The sequence below is a fragment of the Aaosphaeria arxii genome (assembly GCF_010015735.1).
Source record: "Aaosphaeria arxii CBS 175.79 unplaced genomic scaffold BU24scaffold_4, whole genome shotgun sequence".
NCBI lineage: Eukaryota > Fungi > Ascomycota > Dothideomycetes > Pleosporales > Aaosphaeria > Aaosphaeria arxii.
In genome coordinates, this window is record NW_022983477.1 from 4,232,360 (window position 1) to 4,252,762 (window position 20,403).

General features: G+C 49.7%; 7 protein-coding genes across 7 annotated transcripts; 3 read left to right on the forward strand and 4 right to left on the reverse strand.

Annotated features, from left to right (window-relative positions):
- Positions 1-4,591: 4,591 nt before the first annotated feature.
- BU24DRAFT_392045 (uncharacterized protein) lies at positions 4,592-6,950 on the reverse strand (the record flags this gene model as incomplete). Its single annotated transcript, XM_033525136.1, has 5 exons — positions 4,592-5,568; positions 5,747-6,150; positions 6,206-6,417; positions 6,500-6,629; positions 6,691-6,950. 5 exons carry the CDS (start codon positions 6,948-6,950, stop codon positions 4,592-4,594), a joined length of 1,983 nt encoding a protein of 660 aa, XP_033385067.1.
- Positions 6,951-8,914: 1,964 nt separating this feature from the next.
- Positions 8,915-10,009, reverse strand: BU24DRAFT_423090 (uncharacterized protein). Its single transcript, XM_033528148.1, has one exon. The coding sequence runs from the start codon at positions 9,869-9,871 to the stop codon at positions 9,302-9,304; it is 570 nt and encodes a 189-aa protein (XP_033385068.1). The 5' UTR covers positions 9,872-10,009; the 3' UTR covers positions 8,915-9,301.
- Positions 10,010-10,320: 311 nt separating this feature from the next.
- BU24DRAFT_347070 (uncharacterized protein) lies at positions 10,321-10,804 on the forward strand (the record flags this gene model as incomplete). The annotated part of the gene is made up of 2 exons (XM_033523514.1): positions 10,321-10,495; positions 10,566-10,804. 2 exons carry the CDS (start codon positions 10,321-10,323, stop codon positions 10,802-10,804), a joined length of 414 nt encoding a protein of 137 aa, XP_033385069.1.
- A 1,417-nt stretch (positions 10,805-12,221) lies between these two features.
- On the reverse strand, positions 12,222-12,797 carry BU24DRAFT_433570 (uncharacterized protein; the record flags this gene model as incomplete). The annotated part of the gene is made up of 1 exon (XM_033529982.1): positions 12,222-12,797. The coding sequence occupies one exon, from the start codon at positions 12,795-12,797 to the stop codon at positions 12,222-12,224; it is 576 nt and encodes a 191-aa protein (XP_033385070.1).
- Positions 12,798-13,628: 831 nt separating this feature from the next.
- On the forward strand, positions 13,629-14,260 carry BU24DRAFT_409805 (uncharacterized protein; the record flags this gene model as incomplete). Its single annotated transcript, XM_033525945.1, has 2 exons — positions 13,629-13,809; positions 13,914-14,260. 2 exons carry the CDS (start codon positions 13,629-13,631, stop codon positions 14,258-14,260), a joined length of 528 nt encoding a protein of 175 aa, XP_033385071.1.
- A 686-nt stretch (positions 14,261-14,946) lies between these two features.
- Positions 14,947-17,626, forward strand: BU24DRAFT_392053 (Mis6-domain-containing protein; the record flags this gene model as incomplete). The annotated part of the gene is made up of 8 exons (XM_033525137.1): positions 14,947-15,075; positions 15,129-15,176; positions 15,280-15,655; positions 15,705-15,776; positions 15,837-15,960; positions 16,021-16,188; positions 16,241-16,634; positions 16,692-17,626. The coding sequence occupies exons 1-8, from the start codon at positions 15,048-15,050 to the stop codon at positions 17,624-17,626; spliced, it is 2,145 nt and encodes a 714-aa protein (XP_033385072.1). The 5' UTR covers positions 14,947-15,047.
- Positions 17,627-17,755: 129 nt separating this feature from the next.
- BU24DRAFT_392057 (MFS general substrate transporter) lies at positions 17,756-19,786 on the reverse strand (the record flags this gene model as incomplete). Its single annotated transcript, XM_033525138.1, has 5 exons — positions 17,756-18,657; positions 18,742-19,070; positions 19,128-19,411; positions 19,477-19,576; positions 19,632-19,786. The coding sequence occupies 5 exons, from the start codon at positions 19,784-19,786 to the stop codon at positions 17,789-17,791; spliced, it is 1,737 nt and encodes a 578-aa protein (XP_033385073.1). The 3' UTR covers positions 17,756-17,788.
- Positions 19,787-20,403: the final 617 nt, after the last annotated feature.

The following is a 20,403-nucleotide window of genomic DNA, read 5'->3' on the forward strand; positions in this document are numbered from 1 at the left end:
CATTTTAGATCAATTCACTAGGCTAGCACGTACAAGTACATAGACCTACTTGGTGGGTAGAGGCGGTTCAGATATCCTCAGAGAGAGGTGGATCGACGACCCATCCCCTAGCAACCCTCCCCCGAGCCCAGCGCGGCGCGCGGATATGTTGTTCAGGAAACGAAACGGAGGAGACTGGAGAAAGGTCTGTGGATCCCAATGAGGGACCACTGTTGAGCCCCATTTAACGTCCATGCGCTAATCAGAGGAGAGCTTTTCAGGCTGCTGGGATAACATGACATGCGATTGTTTGCTCGAGTAACACCAATCACAGCAGTACACTACTACTGGAGAGGGTAAAGGCAGGACTGGATAGGGCAGGATGAGGCAGGATACGGTAAACACGATTAGGCAATTGGATGGACAATTGTTCCATAGTGTTCATTAACCATGTCCATTTTACCGAACATTGGGGCGAAGGGGACCCACAAGGCTATGGAGTAGACTATTTGGGTCAACTGACAGCTTTTTGGAGGGATTTGAGACTGCGTGTCTTGGGGCATCTAGCAAGCACCTAGTGACAATAGACGACATTTTGGGAACCTAATCAATCCAAGGCTTGCTCATGCGAGTAAAGTGGAGTGGCGTCGACTAGACTGGACTGGCGAGACAAGACAAGGACATAACGCGCGGTAGACTATGCAATTGGAAATGGGGAACAGTTACACAAGGGACCGCTTGGGTCCATGCAAGGTCAAGGAACCGTAGGTACGGAGTACGGAGTACAGCACAGCAATACAATAAATGCCCATGAAGTTGAGGCAAGCGGATTTGCTACGATCAAGTCCGTGCAATAATGAAAATAATGGATAGCATTGCTTTCGATTAGATTGGACGATCGTAAGCGGGTGTTTGCAATTGAGTGGGTGCTTTGACACTTTCACACTACGACGACACTTTGACTGACACTTGCTAATGAATATCTGATCTGATCTGCTTTGTTGGCATGTCATGGCTGGAGTCCTGGACGGGGCGGGTGGAGAATCCCTCTACCCACCATCTATTTACGGTGTGGCAGGGCATCTGTTGACTGCCCGCCTGCTTGCCCGCCTGACTGATGGACTGGTTTCTTGTTAGACGCTGCCTACGCTCATTGATACTGTAGGTAGTCTATGTGTGCGATGATGAGGTCGAATGGACGGGTTCCTGCGGGTTCTTCGGGTCTTACGGATTCACGGCTGGCACGGCTACACCAAAGAAAAACAATTCGCGTCGCTCTGGCAGCGTCTTGGCGATGTTTCAGTAGAGACACCAGCTGTGCAGATCGCTGGATCATGCAGGACGTGCTGGGTGATGAGGATAGACATGGGCACAAACATGCGCGTGAACATGAGCGATGAAAAATACCCGGATGCACGACCAGCGCTCCTCATGATCACCATCACCGTTGCTACCGCGGCCCTACTCGTTACCTAGAAGATTGAACATGCTGTCCAACGTACGCAACGGCTGAGAGATTCCTGAATACATACCCAAGCGGTACCCTATGAACATAAGAGCATGAACACAAGGCCCCTGAATGGGCCTTTTCTTCTTCCCGCTTCTGGACACAGCATGTAGATTCCCTTACCTCTCTCGGGTGTTCCTAAACCATCTAATGACTTTCGTCCCCTTTAGAGTACCATGTAGGATACCACCATTCTATCCATCACTCTGTGCCGAGTACTTTTACCCGCTTGACAATGACTGCGACGTCGCGATCTTCGAGACTTTGGTGATCAAAATTTTTCTTCTCTTCCCTCTCTCCCGTCTGCTTCGGCTTCGGCTTCGGGAAAAAAGCTACCGTGCAACCAACGATACTCAAGTTCCATCGACAGCAAACTCTAGTTCGAGAGTAGGGTTCTTGAGTTGCACAGAATAGTAACCACACGAATATGCATACGCATAGACGTTGTGGCTGCAGACCTCAAGAGGCTTGTCGCTCCCACCATCGCCGCCACCGCCAACGCCATCGAACTGTGGTTCACCATCATCGCGCGTGAACTAAACGGCCACACAGGTGGCTTTCGCGTGGGGAATGGTTCTCGTTATGACGGACGCCCAGAGGTATCAAGGTCTTTTGACACATAATTAATGGCGCCAGTCATGTCGTTGTTGTTACTCGTATGTCTCTTCCAGTTATTGGTGCCCCGTCTAGGTAATTCTACGTGACATCGCAACTCGAACTTTAACAACTAGATTCGACCCGAGTACCCAAAACGTACCATACGGTATCTCAGGTGTTCTGTACGACGACAACGATATCACGGACTGTCTTTGCGTCCCGGCTCAAGTGCGTTCATTGACTGCGTCTTTTGTTTGCTTGCTGTTCTTGTGTGCGGCGCCAAACCCACGCGGTGGCTCCCCCTTTAGCAATGTAGTACGACCGCATCGTCACTCGCATGCGTGGGTATGCAGACGCATCCCTTGCGTTGACAACGAGGAACCACGATAATCATCGCGATAATGCTTCGGACGATGGTGGCAGGTGGTTGGTGTCGTTGTAACGTGGTGGTTGGTTGTTCTGGCGACCGCGCATGAACAGAGACAACGCCGCTCAATGATCTGAGTAGACTTGCGCTTCACGCGTCTTGCCTGATTGCCCTCGTACGAGCGCATACACTCTGTAGTCTTTTTTTTCGAAATCACGAACGTCAGAAACCTGATCAATATCCACCGTAACATACGATTTCCAATTATCATTGCTGCGGCATCTCCGATCCTCCATGTCGGCCCGCGATCAGACAAAACTTCCATTGGTACACTACGAACACTAGTCACAATGTATACACACAAAAAACAGAACTGTTTTCCTAGTTCAGTAATTCAACTGCGTCTACGGAGTACTATTCCGTATGCTACCTTCTGACAGTTCCTGCAGACCATAGTCTCCCGTGCTTGTCATAGTCTATTTCCATTTGGCGTACCTTCCTCTAGTGCGCTCACAATAGGCTTTGCATTACGGCTGTCGTTCTTTCAATTCCGGTCCATCATCATTCGTATGTTCCTGCGTGCATGTCTGAATGTGTATTATGATATACGACATGCGGTTGGGTCACGAATTCAAGCTGACCGACCAAATCTAGAACCAGATTCCGCTCCAGATAGTATGGAAAGTACTCTGTAAAAGCAGATTCATATCCTTTTCCATCCATTACCCAGAGTCTAGAATCCTAGAATCAACCTTCCCTCTCCCTACTCCACGGAATACCCTATCAAAATAACATAGTTCCATAAACCCGTCTCATGCCCATCTCATCTCATCTGATCTCACACTCGTATCCGTATCTGCATCGTCGACCCGACCTATCAAACAACACGTGTCCCCAGTACAAATTAACAAAAGTTGCTTTGCCATGGAAGGCTTCGCGAGCTTATCTCGTCTTGGCATCTGGAAATATACACCCTTGTCGCAGAATATAGTAGGTAGATAGATTGGGGACAGATGAGACATGGTGCAAATACCCGGTAAGAACGACACGTATGTATGTAGCCTCCTATTTTAGAGGAGTATTGAAGCAAATGAATATCGATGGTGTATTTTGTTCATGTGAAGTCATGATCTATATGAGCTGTCATACGCACAGCTACTTTCATGTCGACATTGTATAAGAAGTACGGGAAAGATAATTACGGGAACACAAACAATCCGCAAAAAGGAAATACCACCTTTAATCTCAAGATAGAGAATAGTGAGTCGCATCTTGGATGAAATATCAGTCGGCATTGAGATTCTCTCTCGATCAGACCGCCCCAGCTATTCCATAGCCATTCAAGGTTTCTTCTGTAGGTTCATCGGTGCCTTCTTATGCCAATCCTGAAGAACTTTATTCGCCTTCAACGTGTTCAACCTAATCAGGAAGCCAATCCTAACAAATCTATCCGAATGGTTCCCTTGACTTGGGTTCGCAAAACAATGTAAATCTTCAAATATACTACCAAGTTACGACTCGTCCTATAGACAAGTAAAGTGTTGCCACTAGTTGTACTCCAGTGATGTATCTCCGCGGGCTTTTCAGTAAACCGTCAGGCTTTCAAACTCGCCATTCCCAGGTTAGTTCCTCCATTAGTGATGAATTGCTCCAAATGATAAGAACCAGAATAGACGTTGGAAAAATGTATAGCGTTCCCATTTGAATGTGCTAGTTTTTCTTTCAGTTATAGAACCGCCATATCTAGCCAGAACAATGAAGAGGTAGTGTCTAATAAGAATTTGATCCCCGTTGCACAAATCAAACATCCGCGCGCCTACGTCTACTATTCTCATCCAGAGGTCGACTACAGTAGATGATCACCAGATGACCTCTGATGTAAGTTTTGATTATCCTTGGTTGGCCTCGCTGTGATGTGTATTGCGTTTTGTCGTAAACGTCGGCGGCCAGTACGGCGGACTTAGTGTTATACAGGTGAGTGCAGTTGGAGAGTATACGGCAGATCTTGAAGGAGTTTGATAAGCATTGTAAAAGTATGTTTTGTCCATTACACCCCTGTTTCACTCTGTGATTACTGGTTGCTGCTCCCTCTACTGTCATCGTTATTACCACCAGACAGCGACTCATATGCACCAGTACTTTCAGAGGCTGTATGAATACATTGTTCCACTCTCATCGGCATCTTGTGAAATGATTCTTCGTTTCCGAATTGCTTTGAGCCGATGCTCTTGAGCTTCCTTGACCTGCATCGGAATTGACTCGCCATCGTGATAAAACCCCTTGATCATATCCGTCAGCTCAGGCGGCAGGCTTACACCACCAGCACGCTTGGTAGCGAGATATCCGTTTTCTGCCAAACAATCTACTATATCGTTTGACGTACTTGAAGCCGTCCCGTTATGAGCTACTGACGATGTATCGAAGATAGATTCGACCCACCAATCCATTTGCTGCGGCGGGACATTCGCAGTGGAGATGATTCGCCTTGTTGGATCGACAAGAAAAAGCGCAATAAACCGCTGATGCCCAGGTTTGGAGGGATCGTCGAGTTGAAAGCCAGAGCCTCGATTGTGGAACACATTGGGGAAAGCGAGAAGTCTACCCTCTCTTGTCTCAACCGCGCCGTAGTATTGGTGGCGAAACTCATGGGATCCGATAGATTCATCGGTGTAAAATTTGGAACCGTAGACTTGTTGCAACCAATGATGGTTTCCATAGCCGACATTGAGGTATCCCGTCTCGTATTCCACCAAATCGTCGACGTGCATACGGAATGAGTGGTCCGAAATCGTTATATTTTCGCTGTCGAGGTAGTAGAGCGAAGTAGCGCAAATGCACTCATTCATTGTCCCTTCAATGTGCCACTCATCTGCCGGGAAGGGCGGCTTTTCGGGCGTGAGTTCTATCGAGACCATCTTGACAATGACTTGAAGGCCTCCCACGGAGAAAAGATCGATGAGACCCGCGCCCTCCTTTGGCATATAGTCGACCTTCAGCTCCGATGAAACCGGCTCTGGCATTACCGGTTTTCGCAGTTTTTCCCATTTGTATCGTTTCATTTTCTCAGCGAATTCTGAAATGTTCATGTCCTCTCTTTCATATTTACGGTCATATTCATCTTCGAAGTCGAAGAAACCATCCAGATCAATACCACTCATATCGTCGGAAAGTTCATCAGAATCCGATGGATTCCAATTACCGGGGTGATGGTCACTGTTTGGGTAAGCATCGAGATTTTTAGGAGGCATAGGTTACAGACCGACGCTTATTCGTAGACAAACGAGGCTCCTTTCTACTAGGGCCGGATTCTAGATGTCGGCTGTTAAATAAAAGTAAACATTGGTCCCACATTGGAATCGATGCTTGCACTAGCTTCTCTACAGTACGGTATATGTCCCCATAGCGATTAGGATGAAGGTTGTTGATGTAGCTTGTGAACCGTACGCTCCCGTCCTCTGTGAAAGCAACATTAGATGGCAACCCTTGATACACTTCGGACCAGGCTTCGCGTGAGATCAAGAGTTCGTGTTCCCTTCTTTCACTGTCGCATGGGCCGCATCTCTGATCCTCGAGATACCCTCTAGCTCTGGCAATGACACTACCTTTGCCTGCCCACGATGTGATTGCATCGGCAACACCTACCACCTCGTCCTGGTAAACTCGGCTGCGATCGTAGACCAAGGGATACATCAATGGATCGCTAAATTCCCGGGTCAGTCTGCAAAATTAGGCTTCAACAATGTTATGTAGCTTACACCAGATTTTGAACCATGCCATTTGATCCAGGGTGCCAATCTGGCGAAGACGCCTGGTCAGCTTTGAGTTTCTGAAATGCATTCCTGAGCATCTCGTGGAGCTCAGGGTTGACTAGTGAATCCGATTTCACTACCGACGCGCACGCATCAAGCGTCGGCACGATACCCGACTGTGCGAAGTATTTAGCTTTCTGTCTAAGCTCTTCAATGCACTATTGATGGATTCAGCTTGATGTATCCCACAATCGTTATCTCAACTAAACAACTCACGTAGTCAAAAACAGTCTCTGATACGACACCCAGAAGTTCCGGCTCAATGTACCGGTCATCGTTAAGGCCGCCTTGGAGACCTTTTACAGCCAATCTACAAAAGCTTTTATCTGGGATCGCGAGAATACGGTCCCGCCATTTAGCTACAATATCACTAGAATCACGTTGCATTTAGCAAAAATGATTTTCAAATCAATTCATCAAATCTCACTTACTCCTTAAACACGTCTTCATGCCAATGCTTCTCATCGGTCAGCTTTTCCATGATATCCATCATTGCAAGCTCGCGAATCATGATCATACGGCTTTGGGCCCCGGGGCGGCTTGGGTGTGCGCCGATAGGATACTGGTAAAGAAATAGTTTTTGAAACATATGTTCGTCCATATACCGAAGGACCAACCCAAGACCTGGGTATTTGCCCTTTGTATCCGAAGCCTGATGGTCAAGGTAATACTTGATATGTGTTGGGTTCATCGAGTCCAGTTAATGACGTATTCAGAATCTGTGTTGTTCGTGCCCAGCCAAATCAACTATGAACAACGGGAAACCACCTTGGAGTGAGTTGACGAAAGAGAAATTCCCACGAAAGGTACGGAGTATCTTGTTAGTATTTGTATCTACTGCAAGCCCAACAAGTCATTGTAGGAAATTTCCTCTTCCGTACTAGGCAACAGGGAGTCTTCGCAAAATCTCCTATAGGTGTCAATGTCGCCTAACAATACGCAGAAGAAAAGAAAGAAAAGTCCTACGATTCCCCGCTTTTATTCTTATTTTATCGCGTATGTTGGAGCCGGCATGAGAGTTTGGCTGTTGAGACTAAGGTAAGCGGTTCAGTCGACCTAATGGTTGGGCTAGGGCCTACATTGTAGGAGTCATACAGGTTGACTTTCCCAGCTGTGGTATAGTTAGCGAACTCTTTCTTTCTAGAGTTCACCATGTACCAGAGAAGAGAAGAAGTTGTTATTGTACATTTCACATGATCTCGGGCATGTCTGATGCGTCCACACCGACATTGTGTACCTACTGTTTCGATGGAGACCCATAGCCATGCAGGTGTAGTCTCATATCTGATTCATCTATAGCAATTTGAAATGTCTCCGAACCTCTAGTAGTGTTGCGCCGCTCAGATAATACCCAAATGTGTTGTAGTCGACCTGGATCCATGGTTGACCAGCTGCCAAAAGATCACGGACAATACTTCAGTCTTGCGTGGCATTAGGGTGCAAGAATCTGCATCCAGCACCCGGCGCCTTCATCCATATCTCGAGGAGATAGTATCATTCATGGATTACCGATTACAATGAAGAACAACTCAATATTTCGTATTGAGCGATGGACACAGTATGGTGACACAAGCCTCGACGTTGAGAAAAGAATCACGCTAAGCCCAAAACTGCTACTCTCCACGTGCATTTTCTTCTAAATTGAACCTCCAACCTAGGTAAAGAGAAGAATCTCTCGATGCTAGCAGTGAGGCTGGAAGGACTACAGGGATGATTGTTATGCGCAGCAAAAGAGAAAATGCGGAACAAAAAAACCGAGTACAGTCGGACTTCTAACTTAACCCGTGGTACCGTACCGTTTGCTACCACCCGCATTCCCAACGAGATCGGATAAATTGGCCGAACACGTATGAGAATTCTGTGAGCCGGAATTTCTGGTTGCAAAATTGAATATCTTCGTTAACATGAGAAAGACAGAACAAATTTTTGATCGATTGTTCGGAAGGCAGCGTTGATGAAATCCGGCTCAGTGATCCAGAGGACTTGGTGTGTGCAAGTAATCGGACCGGCGTCAACACCACAACAAAGAAAACATCATCGGACCTCATGAAACGAGGACACATTTGTTCAGAGAGCTAGCATTCTGGTCCGATTTCTGCTCTGTCTTCTGCCTGGAGGGCGCTTGTACAGATTGGTCCACCCAGAACCTACCTTCACCATGAGTTACACTAGGACAGTCTCCCAGCCACCGCCTCGTATTGTCTCCGAGAACAACGCTCTAGGTAACCCTAGGCAACCAAATCTCGCTCGCTTATTACACACGGACCAGCAGAGCGGTCTATAAAAGAGTGCCTTTCCCCCGTCCCCTTCTTGTTTCTTCATACTTACCTTGTTGCGATCGCTGAGCTCAAGAATTCAGTTGATCAATCGGAATCGCCTGCATTGCACAGAGCGGAGCGGTTCTGGTTCGAATCTCCTTCGGGGGCTTCGGTGGCGTAATTTTTTCTGGCGAAACCTTTGGTTTCTTTTCTCCTTTTCGTTGATGCTTGTCCCTGGTGGACAGTGTTGAAGAAGAGTTACAGGCTTGGTTGAGTGAGGCTAAACCACAGCCTTCCCGTAGGAATGAAATGTTAGATTGAATGTGTTAGCAGAGGTGTCGAAATACAAAGTGTTGAATCCCGAACTGAAGGTAGCCTTTGCAACCGCAGAAACGACTCGGAGTAAGCTTGGTACAATCGCACAACTTGGTTATTCATTATACGCAATAGATAGTCGCTCTTATTATCCGTTACTTGGGTTTCTGGTTCTCTCGCCCTATTAATGATCGGTGTGTATCTACTTGAAATAGCATGAACCGACCTGCGCACCTATTGCGCTTTTCGCAAGGTTACCCAGACAGTGGAATAGGCACCAACCTGTCATTTCCAGGGCACCCCACAATGCAGTCCGAATCGCGATGCTCAAAATCTCGTCACAGATAAGGCTTCAGAAACCCAGTCATGTCATGATATTCCCAGTATTGTGCGATACAACAGTTGCTTTCCTCCGTGATCAGAACGTCGAGTGTCTATATGCTGTCTTTCGACCGATCCCACCCACCTTTCATCCTGGTGCATGGATTTTGCCTTCACCAATGTGCTCGCCTTTCATGATTTGTGACTCTCCCTCCTCGATGGGTTCGTTGTCATCGACTTCACCCTCCATCGCTTTCCGGTCCTCTTCCAGGGCTCTGTACTTTCTTCGCTTCTTCTTGTCTGCGCTGGACTTCTTCTTGCTCTTCTCCCGTGCCTTGATATGTGTCCTGCTCTGCTCACCCAACTCGAGCTCCTCTATCCGCTCCCCCAATATCTGCCTAGCAAGCTTTCGGTTCTGCGTGCGTGACCGCGTTTCTTGACATTTTACTACGATTCCCGTTGGGAGATGTTTTAGTTGTACGGCGGAGGAAGTCTTGTTGATCTTCTGCCCGCCCGGGCCGGAGCCCTTGAGGAAGTTCTCTTCAATCTCGGAGTCTAGGACCACGCGCCGGGGCGGTAGTTGCTTTGCTAGGGACGGAGGCGTCGCGAAAAGCGTACGGACTGGAGGAAGGGCATTGTAGAGGCAGCTATTAGAGCAGAGAGAGGTTCGAGCATAACGGGCGAGCCGGAGCCGTAGGAGGTATGGTAGAGGAGGCATTGAATGGGCGTGATCAAGAGATGATGTATTGACGAGGCCTCATGATAGCATGATAGCCGGCAGTAAGTCTTAGGTTAATCCTACAATTACGATGGATACACTCTTAATTCTGGGGTACTCTTTATGCATGAAAGCCGAACTTGCTCCATGCCGCCATCAAACAATAATTCACCCCCAGCTAACAATTGTATTGATCGGGAGCGGGCGGTACCTGGCAAAGTGGTGCGGAATTCTCGGATTCGGAGCGGGCCAAATCTCCGCGCGCCTCATCAGCCCCTTCAGCATCCTTCCGTTCCCGAGACATAATCTTGTTCACAACACACGACACACAATTACACGCACACCAAACTCTCTGCCGCTCGCTTTAGCCAAGTATACTTGTCGCATATTCGAACCCTTCATTCACCCACCTATTAAGCACCGCAACTTGACCGATTTCAAACGACACAATGCCCGACTCTGCCTCTGTCTCGACAGTCGTCCTCCTATCCGCCGCCTCGGGCCTCCTCCTAGCAGCAATACTATACCCGTCCTCCCTTCTACGCTGGTTTCAGCGAAAGCGATACCAGTATGAAGTCACATTCTCGCTTTACATGTTGACTTCGACCGAAAAGTTCATCTTCAGTATGTCTCACCAAGCCCTACCTCATGCTTCCTCTGCTAGACATGTCATACTAACCTTTTTTCCGTACAGATTCCATACTATTCCTCCTCCTCTCCCTCCTCATAATAGCCGCCTCCCTCTACCTCCCGGAGCACATTTACATCATGGCCAACCGAATGTTCTACTACTTTTCCGGTGACGAAGAAACCCTCCACCACGCGAACGAGCACGCGAACAAGGCCGCTCAGCATGTGCTGACAACTTCCTCGCAAATTATCAACGACGCCGCCTCATCTCTGCTCAGCAGGGATAGTTCGATTTCAACTTAAACCTGTGCTCAGAAAAGATACTTGTATACGAGATATAGACCATGACTACCGCCGTTCTCTTCTTCCTTCAGGCACTGTTTTAATATTAAGAATTCATGGAAATGAGGATCACGCAACGCACGCAAATCGGAAAAATCGAAGCCAGGGAATATAATAGCAATGATGCACGCTGGGAGTTATTGTAAACTTCCATACAACCAACTGCGTACCCCTAAACCCGCATCTGTCTCGTCTCCGGGGCTACGGATGTACCACCACGCACCCATACCCGCAACATTACAAGGAAATCAGGCCAGCGAACGGCATATCAAAAACCTTCACAAGCGAGCTATGCTTTCCAGGCACAAGATCATCCTCTCCCCCCGCAAAAACCCCCCGGCTCGCGTACGTGCTTTGTGTTCCTTAATTCTGTAGTACTACCCTTCTATAATACCTTTTTAATCTTTTTACTCTTCATACATTTATTCTTTCATGAAACCCATATTTTATATATTTCTTCTTGTCTATAGACCCCTTTTTTCACAATACCGACCGCACTTTTAAGTAATGCCCACCAGCATCCCGCTCATAATTGTCTTGGGACTATGTGTACACCATCTATGATCATTTTTTGGTCGATTTGGAGATGATATGGAAAATGTAATGGTAATCACGGAGTCCTCAATTAGCGTAGTCAAGGGCATCGAACAACAATGGGATATGATCTGTTACTCATATACCCACCCAACCATCTGTGTGCCAAATAATCAATCAATGAATCCACCATATGCTCCTTAGCATTCCATGCATACATCTATCCATGCCTCTATTCATTGAATGCCAAGATTTCCTTCTGATTCTTCAAACCGCAAATTTATCAAATATCAAATTCTCCTCTCCCCTAGGCCCATATGTATAGCAGAAAGCAAGATATTCACCAGGACGAGGGTCCCGGGTTACGCGGGCCCCGCGGGGATCTCCTTGCCCTTGCCGAGATTATCGCGATGGTATATGTCAGGCCTGGGGTATTCGATATGTGGTGAGGTCGTAAGTAAGAGGCGTCGAAGTCCCCACACTTGAAACGTCAAGCAACAGTCAATGATGGGGAGTAGAGGAGGGTGGATAGGTTAGGGATATGTACTATTGATTGGACGAATTTCCTACGAAGAGAGAGAGAGAGGGAGATATCATACATGGTGAGTGAGCTCACGAATATCCTACAAATCGTGTTGAGGAAGAACAGAAAGAAGGAAATTGATCATGAAAATATAGAGAATTCACAAGGAGAATTAAATGAGCGTCCGATAAATATTCCTACAGATGAAAACCTTTCGCTTGAGTGTTTTGTCCGTCCATGTCGTCTCGTCCAGGGGGCACCAGGCCCACAAGGTGACTTCGTTATAGACTATATTGAGATGTCTAATACGTCTCCTCCACTTCAGTTGTCGAACAAAACGCGTACAGCGTTCGAGAGGGCGAGCGTGTTGTAGTCCGTGCAAGTGAGCAGAGCCGGAAACTCGCTCAACCCGTCCTGGTGAGTCTGCTTGTTGGCGCCGTTGGTGCAGAGAAGGAGGATCATGGGCGTGATACTCCGACCACTCTTGTCTTCGACCTTCTTCTGGATGTCCCGAGCGAACTTCCTCTGCTGTTCGAAGGCCCGGCTGTTGTGGGACATGATGTTCTCCGTGGTACAGATCACGATTAGGATCGCCCCGGCTGAGGGAATGAAGTCGACGTGAGTTTCCGTCATGCCGTAATCTAGGCGGTAAGGGACATGTCGAACCTGTCGAGCCAGGGCCCTTCCAAGTGGTTCGAAGGGGTCCATGTTTCTCTCCAGCGCGGTCGAAGGAGGATGAGGAACAACTGGTGTGAAGAGTGTAATCCATTCCGCTTCGTGAAGATTTCGTAGTCGCTGCAGCATATCTGTTGGACATCTCACAAGGGTAGCATTTCCCCCTGATGTGCTCGCGAGGAGAGCAGTGAGATTCGATTTCGTGGGTGTTTGGGAGGTCATCTTTTGATGGAATGATGATTGAGTCTTGGAACTGGACATAAACTTGGGAGCAGGCAGAACTCTGCTTTCGCCCATGGTATTGGCAGCAGATGCCTTGCTTTTAAGGCCACAAAAAAAATGTTTTTGTAATCACTGCGCGTTGTTGTTGTATCAAGTTATACCTGAGCAAATCCGCGCAGAACCAGTAACTATGATAATAGATGACAGCGAAGAAGCGGCGTACTCCACCAGATTTGAAATCCCTTTTGACCAGATTGTGTCAGACAGGGAATTGTCTCAACGAACACTGCTCCGGCTCGTAACTGCTCGATGAGATCTATGGGACCAGTGTCTGGATGAGGTGGGTTGGGCAGGTTACTACCTCGATGAGCTTTCCCAAACGACCACCGAGCCCAAACAGGTATCGCCGACAGAGGATGAAGCAAAGTGACAATGTGATGTGTTTCACATACAATCAAGAAAAGAGTAAGAGGATTCAACCACCCAAAGAGATCAGCCTTAATCCAAGGGCCTGTTGGGCAAAGTTGATGTATTAAAGGTTGGCGGGTCGCAAACTGATCCGTGGCCTCGTAGATGGGTCTTCGATATCCTTCGATCTGTAACTTAATATAAGAGTGGACGTCCCCAAATATACTGGCAATAATATTGGAGGTGATCTTATGGGTGCTACAGCATGACCAAAGAGTGAGATGTAGCACGAGATTCTTTTGGGCACATATGTATGGCATGCAAACAAAAAAAGAAAATAGTAAGAGAGCCATCCCACGGCCAGGATACCGCTAGCCGATAGAATCATTCTGCCAGTGTCTGAGAGGATCGCTGACACACAGCATGAATGCTACAGTGCGGCGTCGTTACACCGAAAGGATTCGAGCTCAGCGGACAGCGGACAACGGACCGGTTGGAGACGATGAGAGGTGGATGTCGGGTAGCAAACCACTGTTGGCGAGCCATGATCCGAGACTGGCCATTCACAAAGTGGCAATTCTGCCAATTCACATGCAAAGTCAGGGTCAGACCCATTGAGTCAATAGAGTCAATACGGAGTAGAGAATACGTAGGTTGAGGAGGGCCGTGGATGCTGGTGTGATTCCAGACGACTATGGTGATCCTCAGGACCGAAGCAGGGCCCCCTTGGCCGACGCGCAACGGCACGAGAGGACGACGATAAACCTTGCCGTGGACTAGAAATCAGACCAGTAAAGGCGAAGGTGACGGCCAGTAACCGGGGAAAAGAGCTGATGCAAAGGATCCGCCATATGTACACTATCGTCCATATGTACGATGCACGGGGGTCAAGACGGTTCGAGAAGGACTCGCAGGACATGGGTAAAAGCCGTTGCAAGTTAATCGCTGCTGAGCACAAGAAGCATGGGGCCAGTCAGTGCGCGGGACAGGAGATGGACCAAGCAAGTGCGGGCGAGCCGAGGAGAAGAAACTATCAATTGATGCTTGCTGTGTAACAACGGATAATCGACACGGTTCATGGGAACTGTAGGCGGACCAGCAAAACCTGCGAATGGCGCCCAGTGACCGACCGACAATGCAAGTGACAGCTGCAAGATAGAGTGCAGCAAATGGGCGGCTCGGCCAGCCGCGGGGCGAAAACAATGATACGCAATCCGTTGTCTTGTTCTGCCTCTGTCTGCCTGCACGTCTCTAGCTGGCGGGCTGGCTGGCTAGCTCTCGCTCTCTCTGTGTCTCCCCTTCTACTCTCTCTCACCGGACAGTGGGCGGGGGGTACCTGATGGAGGAGTGTTTTGCCATTGAGTAGGCCGAGAGGGGGAGGGTGTGCATGGGTTAGTAGATGTGGAAAGAAAGTTTGGGATAGACGTTTGGGAGATGTGGGAGTACAAAGTAGATGATAGACGGTACACAGACACAGTCAACAGAATCCAGAGTAGCTCGAGAGTACAGACAAGAGAGCAGAACGTGTTTGGAGGTGTTAAACTGTTTGGGGGTGTGGATGGGTGGAAGGGGACGAGAGAGTGAATCAAGCCACAAAGGACATGTCGACGGGGGGGTAATGTTCGGTTAATAGGCCACAATGGGTATAGCGCGGTTATGCATCTAAACAGTACAACGACGGGCGACTACTGGCTTTCCTCTTCGACGCGACTGAATGACGGGCTAACTGCTTGCTTGACTGTCCTTATTGAATGCATTCATCGTCTATTCTCGCCATATTCTTCAACTCCAATATTTGCTGACCATCTGTCTTACTACCTGCATGGGTCTAAAAACAACGTGATGCCTTCTTCTGTCGGTGAACGTGAGAGCATGACCTCCCTCCACCCCCATTCCCTCATCTTACGCTAATGTAGTTGGTAGGCGAGCCAGCCGCGAGCATCAACGACGCGCTGGATGCTCTGGAGAGAGGTTAGTCCTCCCCAAAATGCATGCACGCATGCGAAAGCGATAGCTCTGATCTATCTCATTCTCTGCCCCCTCATCTGATCTCGTACTGATCGATGACATGCAGCTTCCCAGTTGCCGGCAAAGCAACGATCGGTCAAAGTGTCCGGCATTGTGTCTTCCATCTGCGACCATGCGTTCGCCCAAGGTCTTGATGCAGAGTCGCTAAGGAGGGTTGTACGAACCGTCTCAAGGAAGACCGAGTTAGACCAGTCCAGTGTAACCACTTTGGTGAAGAACCTCTATCCTGCTCACTTTGTGCCATCCGACGTGATCATCACCGTTGTTGGCGCTCTTGGCCAGGGCAAAGGGAAGCCTGCACCGGGCACCCAGAATAGTCTCGTAAGATGGCTGGTCATTGTGCACGAGATCATCGAAGAGCAGTCAACATTATCACGTCTGTACGGCGTTCTATTTGGGATGCTTGATATGATTAGCATAAGGTGGAGATCGCCTATATCTTTTCTCGAACCCTGTCGCTCACTATTTCAGGACCCCCTTGTGTCATTTGCTCTCTATAATTACTCGCCGGAAACATGTGAAGCCGTTCCGTATCCAACAATTGTAATTATAGCCACACCCACTTCGTCACCGTGTAGGCATGGTATGCTGATTGTAGTCTAGACTTGAGCTTTCTCGTGGTCTCAGCAACGAGCCTGCACTACAAGGACTTCTTCGCATTTTCAAAGACTACTACCCAGATATCATCCTTGGGAGCACTGCAACTACCCGGAGCTCCTTCCCGCCGGTTAGTTCTGACATCTATACTACATGTCTCCTGGATCTCGGACCCTACTAACACCTACAGCGGCCTGATCCGGAATGGCAAACAAAGCTGCAAGCCATACAAGATGCGAACACAGCGTCGAGGAAAGCAGGTTCGGATGCACATAACGGCTTCCGCGTTCTAAGAAAAGGACCAAAGAGGGGCAAGATATCGGTAGTGCCTGATGTGCACACCTTCAGGGCTAATGAGGTAAGAGTCCCGCAGTTCCCTCGAGGCTAGTTATACTCACGTTGGACAACAGACGTCTGTCACACTCGAGGGGATCGACAACGCGGAAGCGTTCGTGGAGAACCTAGACAAGATCGAGCCGCCCGGGCAAATCATTTCTTATCTCAACGACCCATTGCTGCAGAAGTTCGTTGCTCTGCGCCCCTCACCTATCCTTTCGAAGCGCATCAATCTGTGGTTGTCGGTATGCCTAGAGGAGGAGTTTGCATTGCTGCAGGGAGGCTCACCGCCTTCGGTCGACTTCCCCGAAGTCTTTGAGGGTCTCCTAAGGCAAACTCAGTACGACAAGAAAATCTTGCCCATTGTTCTGACTTTTCTTAATGACTACCTTCTCCTATGGGATGGTATCACAGCTGTTGACGCTATTTTTGGTCTTCTCTCCTATCTCCCCATACAGGACTTTCAAGGTGGGTGATGCAAACGTCTCTGTGTGATATGCTGTAGCGAACTCTAACCCCATATAGATGCATATACATCATATCTCAAGCCAGCTGAGACCGCTCTGCTCACCAAGAACCTCGGATCTATCGACAAGATATTCCATCTCTACACCGACCTGTTACGCCACTGGATCTCCGAACTAAACCGCCTCCCCGAATCTCAATCCCCAACACCAGGCCAAACCTCCCTCCGCTCCCTCGAAACCCACGTCTCCTTCCTCTCGACCTCCCTCCTCCTCTCCGTCCCCTCCTCCTCCAACACCCCCCTAACCGCCTCCATCCTAACCTTCTACGAAACCCTCTCGTCCTCCTCCTCCCCAACCCTCATCCCCATCATCCTCCCCTCCCCCCACCTCTCCTACCTCCTCGCGCAATCCCCCTCCCTCCCCACCCTCTCCCGCCTCTCCGGCATCTACGCCGCCTACAAAACCTCCTTCGACCGGCACCCACACCCGATATCAACATACTACACGCAAGCCACGCTCAACTCCTTCAACTCCTGCCTCCGCGACCTGTACAACCTCCTCTGGGGCTCGAAAGCGCTCTTCGCGTCCCCGGGCCAGTCCTCCGGGTTCTTCGTGCACCCGGCCGTCCGCGACGCATTCCACGCATACCTCACGTCGCTCGACCGCGACTACCCGATCGGCCACGCGTTTGGGCTGTCGTACAACGGCGTGGTGGCGAGCATTGCGGCGATCGCGTGGCGCGTGCTGGAGGACGAGCAGGTGGAGAGGGAGGGCTGGGATAGGGAGAGTGTTAATTGGCATAAGGGGCCTGTGACGGCGAGGGCGTTGGATGTGTTGAGGGTTAATAGGGGGGTGACGGTCGGGTGGGAGGCGTATAGGTTGCATGTGCTGGGTTGGATGGCGGAGAGGGGGTGTAGGGGCGTGAAGGATTTGCTGTTTGCGACGCATGCTAGGCTTAAGGAACGGGCTGCTAGGGAGAAGGAGGGTGGGTAGGGGTGTGGGGAGATAGGTTCATGTGTGTGTACGCGGATGAGGTACATAGTTGTGAAATGTCAAGATGAGTTTCATTTATGGTTTAGTTGGGGAGCCGTAAAGCGCGTTGAAGTGCATGCTAGCTAGTGTAGATTATGGAGAACGATTAGATGAATGATTTACTCAATCAACAACCTTGGTATTCCTCTCCTCGTCATCACTCTCCCTCTCGACAGTCGCCTCCACCTTCTCCGTCATCAAATGGCTGATACCCCTCAAACACGCCACCGAAACCGTCGCGAGCAATACGAACGGAAACACGCTCCACCATCCCAGCCGGTAAGCCCTCGCATAGCTCCAATGGCTCGCATTCCACGCCGCCTTCATGATCTCGGGCGTCGCACCCTCCACGGTGATCGTCTTTTTACCCGCCCGCATCGCCGTCACGAGCGCGGTGACCTTATCGGCCGGTAGACCCGCCTTGAGCGCCGCGCTGCCGACGTCGCCTGCGTAATGTGTGTTTAGGCTCGATCGGATGACGGCGGTGATAACGGCTGTGCCGAAGGCGCCGCCGATGGCTCGCGCGGAGAAGGCAAGGCCCGTGGCGGTGGAGAGGTACTGATGCGGCGTGCTGAACTGGATGCAGGCGACAAGCAATGTCAACGGACCGCTCGTGCCGATACCGGTCAACACAGTGAGTGCGATCTGGCCTACGTCCCAGGTCGGCTTGATGCAAGCGTATCCGATGGTCGCGGCAAGGAAGATGGCGTAGGTGACAACGAGGGGGGTTCGCATGTCCTTCATGTAGGTGGAGTAGAGGGTGATGGGGAGGCAGCAGACGAGGGAGGGGATCTTGTAGGAGAGCTGTCGGATGGCGATGTCCCAGGAGTTGGACTCGAAGCCAAGGTTGAGGATGATCTGCGGGGTCACGGAGTTGACGGCAGAGTAGTAGATCCAGCCTTCGACGGCGAAGGCGAAGGTCGATAGCCAGAAGTTGGGTCCGTTCTTGAAGAAGACGTGGGCAACGATGCCATCGGTACGTCCTTTCCACTCTGATTGAGATGATGTGTTAGTGTTGGAATCCTTGAGGGGGGTTTTGGGTTGAGTGGAAAGGGTTAATGCGAGAAGGGACGTACCATAGAGACAGAAGGCGACCAACAATGCCATTCCAATTCCCAGGTTCGCAGCAACATGGGGATTTGACCACTTGTAGGTACCGCCTGCCCAGTTGAGGGCCAGCAACATCAAGAGAGAGGATGCGGTGAAGAGAGTGCATCCGATGGGGTCGCAGGCCCAGACGTACTCCTTGAAGGACATTTTGTGGGTTCGGACGCGCTTCTTGGGCCAGTAGAAGGCGAGGAGGCCGATTGAGGTTGCGCCGTGAAGACCGGCGAGGATCCAGAAGATGTTACGCCAGCCGTCTGCGCTGATGTTGGTCACGGCTCCGGCTGAGAGACCACCCGCCCTAGATACGAGTAAGATAAGAGATTCATACACACAGAATGGGTAGAATGCTACTTACAAGCTGCCCATAGCACCACCAATGAAAGCAAAGCCATTGGCGAGAGGGCGGAATTTCAGGGGAAGGATCTCAGACGGGATGGATTGAACGATAGCAATGGTTGCAAGCGTCACGCCGATGAGAATGCCACCACCAATCAACATGTTCATGGAGGTGGCCTTCGCACACATAATTGATCCGCCGGCGGCGATGAGAGGAGGGATTGAGGCCATGTATTTGCGGTCCAAAACATCGGATAGACGTCCGACAAGGGGGGACAGAACACTTTGCATGAGGAGGGGGCCCTGGATGCTGTTAGAGTCCAATTGCGAAACATTGTTTGGTTTTCCGAAGTCGAGGAGGCAAGTACCTGAATGATCCATGAAGCCAAAGCTGGCTCGCCAATGTCTCGGATAATGAATGCTAGAACACTTCCTGCAGCAACGACAACGAAAACCTGGGACATGATGCTATGGCGAGATTAGCAAATGCAAATGCAATCGCGAGTGGACCGAAGGAACATACGCGAAACAGCAGAAGAAGACCACAACCCATGATCTCCAAGACAAATTGATGTGCTTTGCATTGTCGACGGCTTCTTCTTCCAAAGTCTGGACATGGCCGTCATCTTCACGTTTGACAGCGTCCACATGGTGGACATCCTCCTTCTTCTCGTCCATCTCGGCGGGATGGGTCCGAAAGAATTATGTGCGTCTTCAATGGGATTGATGACTCAAAGGGCCGATGGATTATTGGGGAAAGGCGAACACTTTCGTGATAGCTGCGAAGCCCCTTATAATGACAAACAACAACAGCACAGTAAGAGAACAGCACAATGCAGGCCAGGAGATGAGAGGAACTGGAGCAAAGAATGCAATTGCCACGATCTATGGAAACGAAATTCTGAAGGGCTACAGGGAGCTATTTGAGCTTCCCCACGCTGATCTTTTCCGGCATCAGCACCGAAAATTGGAGAGTCCTGTCGGCAAGCAATACGCCGCCACAAGCGTAGAATCTCCAAGCGATGGATGACAGATTGGGGTCTAGTGGAGGGACTAGACGATAGCCTGGGAAACAGATACCCGGGAGTTCATGAAAGCTGCAAGTGTCGAAGCATCATTGGATCGTTGAAGGAACTGGGGTAAGAGTAAGCCTGCTGGGAAGTTGGAAGGGGTCACGACTCATGAGTGAAGTGCGGGAGCGAGAGCTAGGGGGAGGAGTGGTGTAAGCGGAGAATGCCTGTCTTCTGGGGAGAAGAGGCTAGGATAACTGGGGTAAATGAAGGGGAAAAGGCATC

Bases quoted from the DNA above. Each gene is read 5' to 3' on its own strand.
- BU24DRAFT_423090 (XM_033528148.1), bottom strand. From the start codon at position 9,871: ATGCCTCCTCTACCATACCTCCTACGGCTCCGGCTCGCCCGTTATGCT.